General features: G+C 41.7%; 1 protein-coding gene across 1 annotated transcript; it reads left to right on the plus strand.

Annotated features, from left to right (window-relative positions):
- Window positions 1-509: 509 nt before the first annotated feature.
- LOC104227559 (uncharacterized) lies at window positions 510-2,355 on the plus strand. Its single transcript, XM_070150504.1, has 2 exons — window positions 510-979; window positions 2,244-2,355. Exons 1-2 carry the CDS (start codon window positions 510-512, stop codon window positions 2,353-2,355), a joined length of 582 nt encoding a protein of 193 aa, XP_070006605.1.
- Window positions 2,356-5,276: the final 2,921 nt, after the last annotated feature.

The following is a 5,276-nucleotide window of genomic DNA, read 5'->3' on the forward strand; positions in this document are numbered from 1 at the left end:
GAGCTTGTCAAGCGTTGTGATGAATGCCAAAGGGCCGGTGGGATTTCTAAGAAGAATGAGATGCCCCTCACTACCATCTTGGAAATTGATATCTTTGATGTTTGGGATATTGATTTCATGGGACCGTTCGTGAGCTCTTGTGGAAACACTTACATTTTGGTAGCTGTGGACTATGTGTCAAAATGGGTTAAAGCCGTGGCTTTACCCAACAACGAAGCTCGAAATGTGGTGGCATTTTGAAGAAGAACATCTTTACAAGGTTTGGTACTCCGAGGGCCATTATTAGTGATGGGGGTTCGCATTTATGCAGCCTAGATTTTGATACCTTACTCACCAAGTATGGTGTCACTCATAAAGTCTCGACCCCCTACCATCCTCAAGCAAGCAGACAAGTTGAAGTCTTCAACTGGGAGATCAAGAGTATTCTGTCAAAGACTGTGAATGCCAACCGGACGGATTGGTCAAGAAAACTTGATGATACTCTTTAGGCTTATAGGATGGCCTACAAGATGCCGATTGGTATGTCTCCTTATCGATTGGTGTTTGGTAAGGCGTGTCATCTTCCGGTAGAACTTGAGCATAACGCCATGTGGGCTTTGAAGATATTGACCTTTGAGTGGGATGTCAATGCAAACTTAAGAGTGGCACATTTGAATGAGCTTGGTGAATTCCGGTATCATGCCTACACAAGTTTGTCCCTTTACAAGGAGAAGATGAAGTACCTCCATGAAAAGTACATCTACAACAAGGAGTTTAAAGAAGGTGATCTTGTGCTATTGTCCAATTCCTGGTTATGGATGTTTCCAGGCAAGTTGAAGTCAAAATGGAGTGGCCCCTTTGAAGTGGTGAATGTAACCCCCTTTGGTGCTCTAGATTTGAAAAATAAAAATGATGAGGTGTTTAGAGTCAATGGGCAGCGGGTTAAACATTATCTTGGAAAGGTTGATGATGGCCACATTGTGGCGGTTCTTCATTTCAAGTGAATGGTAATTTGTGTCGTACTGCGACGTTAAATCGGGCGCTTCTTGGGAGGCAATCCATGTGTCTTTTTCTTTCTCTTAGGTTTCTTCTTTAGATTAGATAGGTTTTATTTTGTGCTAACTAGTTTTGAAGTGTATGTAGGAATGGGTGTGCATTGCAAGGACTGTGCATGAAAATTTTGGCTAAGTATCAGAAAAGTGCGGATTGCACCAGAATTATGCGGACCGCATAGTCACTTTGCGGCCACACAATTCTGTGTGTTGTCGCACAACTGGAAGATAAACAAATGCATGCTCTCTAAAGTTTGGCATGTCAAAGTTCCTTAACAAAGTGCGTCCGTAAACAAATGTGTGCAGTCCGCACAAATTATGCGGCCGCACTTTGTGCGTCCGCAGTAATTCCTCCAAGGTTCAGGTAAGGAGTACGGACCGCACTCAAAATTGTGCGACCACAAACAGGTAACTGCTGGCCTCGACGGGTCAACCTATAAATAGGGATTTTCAATATATATATATATATATATATATATATATATATATACTTTTCACTCATTACATTCTCTGAACACTCAAACCCTAAGGAAACACGGTGCATCCCCCACTAATTATCAAACTTCAAGCATTTCATATTTGTAGATGACTTGCATCCTTCATTACTGGTATGTTAATTTCATCTTTAGATTTTTCATCTTTTATTAGTTTTGTTCTTTTATCTAGGGTTATGTTCATGCCTAAGAATGTCAAAAGTTAATCGTCTTTGCTCAAAATCATGTGGGTAGCTTCATAATTGTTAATTGGCGCCTGGGTAAATAGCTAATCATGCTTAATTGTTAGGGCCATGTCTAATTCTTGCAAAACACTTGTATGAATCTTATAGTTAGTATCATGTCAGTTCAAATTGTGCGGCCGCACACATTTTTGTGCGGTCTGCAGTCCTTTAACTTAGGGCTTCTGTGTGCTTGAATTGTGTGGACTGCACTCAAACATATATTGTCCGTAGTGGACTTGTGCGACCGTACTTATTTTTGTACGGTCTGCACTGACGAATGATCAGAGACTCCAGTATTCTGAACCTGGGGCTACTCAAAATTGTGTGGTCCGCACTTTTGGTTGTGCGGCCACACTCACTTTTATGCGGTCTGCACTGGGTAATCCGCGGCTGCACTGCCCCTTCTAAGACTGCTTTACTGCAACTTTCAATCAAGCTTTTGTATACATTATGAGATTCAATTCTAACTGATTTATATGACTTATATGTTGCAGACAATGGTTAGATCAAGGGGTAGAGGTGATACATCAAAAGGGAGGGAACAACCCTCCTGAGGCCGGAGTGGAGGCAAGAGTAACCGGCCACTTGCTATCCAAAGAGCCATAAACAAGAAAGCTACAACCAACAGAGCTCCCGAACTTTCTGAGATTAGTGAGTATCTCCCATATAGGGAAACTTCTGAGGATAACTCCATGCAAGCACAACTGGAAGCCCAATTACAACAAATCTTGGGTAGATTTCATTTGGTAGATAAGTCATCTTCTGCTGCCAGTTCCTCTGAAGGTTCGGAAGAGGGTAGTCAAGATTCTGAGCCTTCTTCCTCACATGCTCCACCCTCTTCCTCACATGTTCCAGCTGCTCCAATCAATTTAGATGATGATAATAATGATGTCCCAGACGATGGTAGAGGGGGAGATACTATAGTGGGAGGTTTAGAGAGGTCAAAGAGACCAAAGAAATGGGAAGACAGATTCGTTAGTGCCAATGCCTTTGCCAAATTTAGAGAAGGGTGGCCGCAGAGGTCGCTCACTCTTGAGCGTCAATTCTTGATGAAAGATTTAAACAAGCACAACCCCATTGTCCTTAGACAATTCCAGGAGTAAAAAGGATGGAAATGGTTCAACCACAATGTCCTAGATGCAAATGAGCACTTAGTCAAAGAATTCCATGCAAATATAGCTCACATCAAAAAGGTTACCAAGGTGACAAAAGTGTGAAATCTGAACTGTGCATTGAATTCATGTGGGGTTTGAAGAAGTGGAGGCAGTCCAATACTTGGAAAAACTAGCTATGGATGATGCAGCTTGCTTGTGGCTAGCTGAGATTTTGTCTATTCGAGGATCAACACCGTCATGGCTTACAACAGGGGTTCCCATAGTCAGGGCCACCCTAAATTTTGAAGCAAAAGGGTGGCAAACATTCGTATGCAACCGTATTGATCCATGCCTCAATAAGAACAACCTCCCACTTCCCCGTGTTGTCTTGGTGGCTTCGATTATGGCTGGGTATCCGATTAATGTTGGTGCCATTATGTCCACCAACATCACTCTTGCTGTCCAGAAGGGTGAAAGATCCTACCTGTACCCGAACTTCCTCACAAAATACTTCAAAGATCAAAAGGCGGAGTCGAGGCACTATGATACTGAAGTTAAGGCTAAGAAGCCTTTCTCAGGATACCACCTACAGGGTAGTGACAACCCGAAGTTCAAGGGTAAGGTAACTACCTCCACTGGCCAGTCTGAGGAGCCAACGATAGTAGTTGCTGATTCAGTTGTTGAGCCTTCCACAATCGCCATGCCTTCTATAGCAACCGGTCCTTCCACCGGGACAACAACCATGCCACAACCTTCTTCTGCTAGACTAGCAGTGCTATTATCAATGCCATCCTTATCTACTTATCTTAAGACTGCATTGTGTGTCTTCCAAACATTGGTGAGTCTCAACAATTAGATATAGGTAGCTACTACAAAGCTGACTGACATATCTAGCATTGTTGCAGCATAGTCAGCAACCCCAGAAGAGCCACAGGTACCTCCGTTAGTGAAGTAAACATTGAAGAAGATTCTGGACAACCAAAAAACTATTATGGAGACTCTAGTGGCGCATGGGGAGGTCATTGAGGAGTTGGGAAAACAAATGAAGAAGATGCGGAAGTCTTAGGCATCTAAAAAGTTGATGGAGAAATTGAGAAAAGAGATCGAAAAGATTACATCTGCCGGAGATTTACCATTAGACCTGTATGGAGTCAGCAACCCTAGCAGCACAGGCAACACTAGCAGTACCTGAGGCACCAGAGGCAACATCCGGCCAGTTTGAGGAGCCGGTTGCAACTGCCCACACCGCTGAGGAGATGATCCAGATGCTCAGCAACCCTGTTGTCCCTCAGCTAGGTAATGATGAGATATAGCTAGAGACCAAGGGTGTTGCGGATCCTATGTAGACTGATACCACATAGGGAGTTGTCTTAACTCTTTACCCTTTCCATGTTCATATTTTTGTTAAGAATTGGGGACAATGCTTATTTTCATTTGGAGAGTGGTCTATTTTGTTTGATTGATATTGACATTAGGACTGTAATAATTCTTATACTACTTTTCTTTTATCTTTATTTTCCCTTTGGTATGTATATATTCTTCCCTTTATTTTGATGTATATATTCATTTCCCCTTATGTATATATTCAGTTTACTTCGGTTTGTATATTCATTTATCTCGCTTTCCGTAGTTTATTTCATAGCTTCTTTAATGTGTTTTCCTTTGTAGTATAACTTCTTATTTACGCTAGTAGCTTCTTTTTGATTTGTTAGCTTCTTTTTTCGATTTGAGTGAATAATAAGCCTTTGATTTTCTTAATGCAATGTTTTTTTCCAAAGGTTGATTTTGTGTGAACCGGGCAGCTCTTCCGAACGATGGATGACGTGACAACCTTCTTAAGAGATTGAGTCCGTTTTCTTTTATGTTTTGACAAATATAGTAGTAGTGAATAAAAAGGGGTCTCAAGCATGCTTCACTTGGTACCAACACATTTTCCTACGACCTTATGGTTAAAAACAAAGTTGTTGGCAGAAAATAGCTCTAGTATTGACCTTTTGACTCTTGTGTTGACTTAACAGTCATCGAGTGGGTCAGTCGAGCCATTTGTGATTCTCAATCTAACTAGGGTTGTTGTGGGACCTCGACTCTGTTCTCTTTAGAAATCCAACAACGTGAGAGGTGAGGTATTGAATTACAAGTCCAAGTACCCGTGCTTATAGTCTAGAACTTGCCCCTAATATTTTTCTAGGCAAAATTCTAAGCGTATCATGGCTTGAGAAATGAATGTAGGCTCTCCTTGATCCAATTTGAAATTTGAAATCTTCCATAGCCTACCAATGTGATATCCCTAGTCAACCCATTTGAGCCTAAGCCCATTTTTCTTTCAATAAACACGTTACAAGCCTTTATCCTTTTTGTAATGACCCTCTCTTGGCATCCGATCTTTCCTTAGCATTCTTGGGAAACAATTGGCAAATACATAAGTTTTGGGGA

This window comes from Nicotiana sylvestris, chromosome 1 (assembly GCF_000393655.2).
Source record: "Nicotiana sylvestris chromosome 1, ASM39365v2, whole genome shotgun sequence".
Lineage (NCBI taxonomy): Eukaryota > Viridiplantae > Streptophyta > Magnoliopsida > Solanales > Solanaceae > Nicotiana > Nicotiana sylvestris.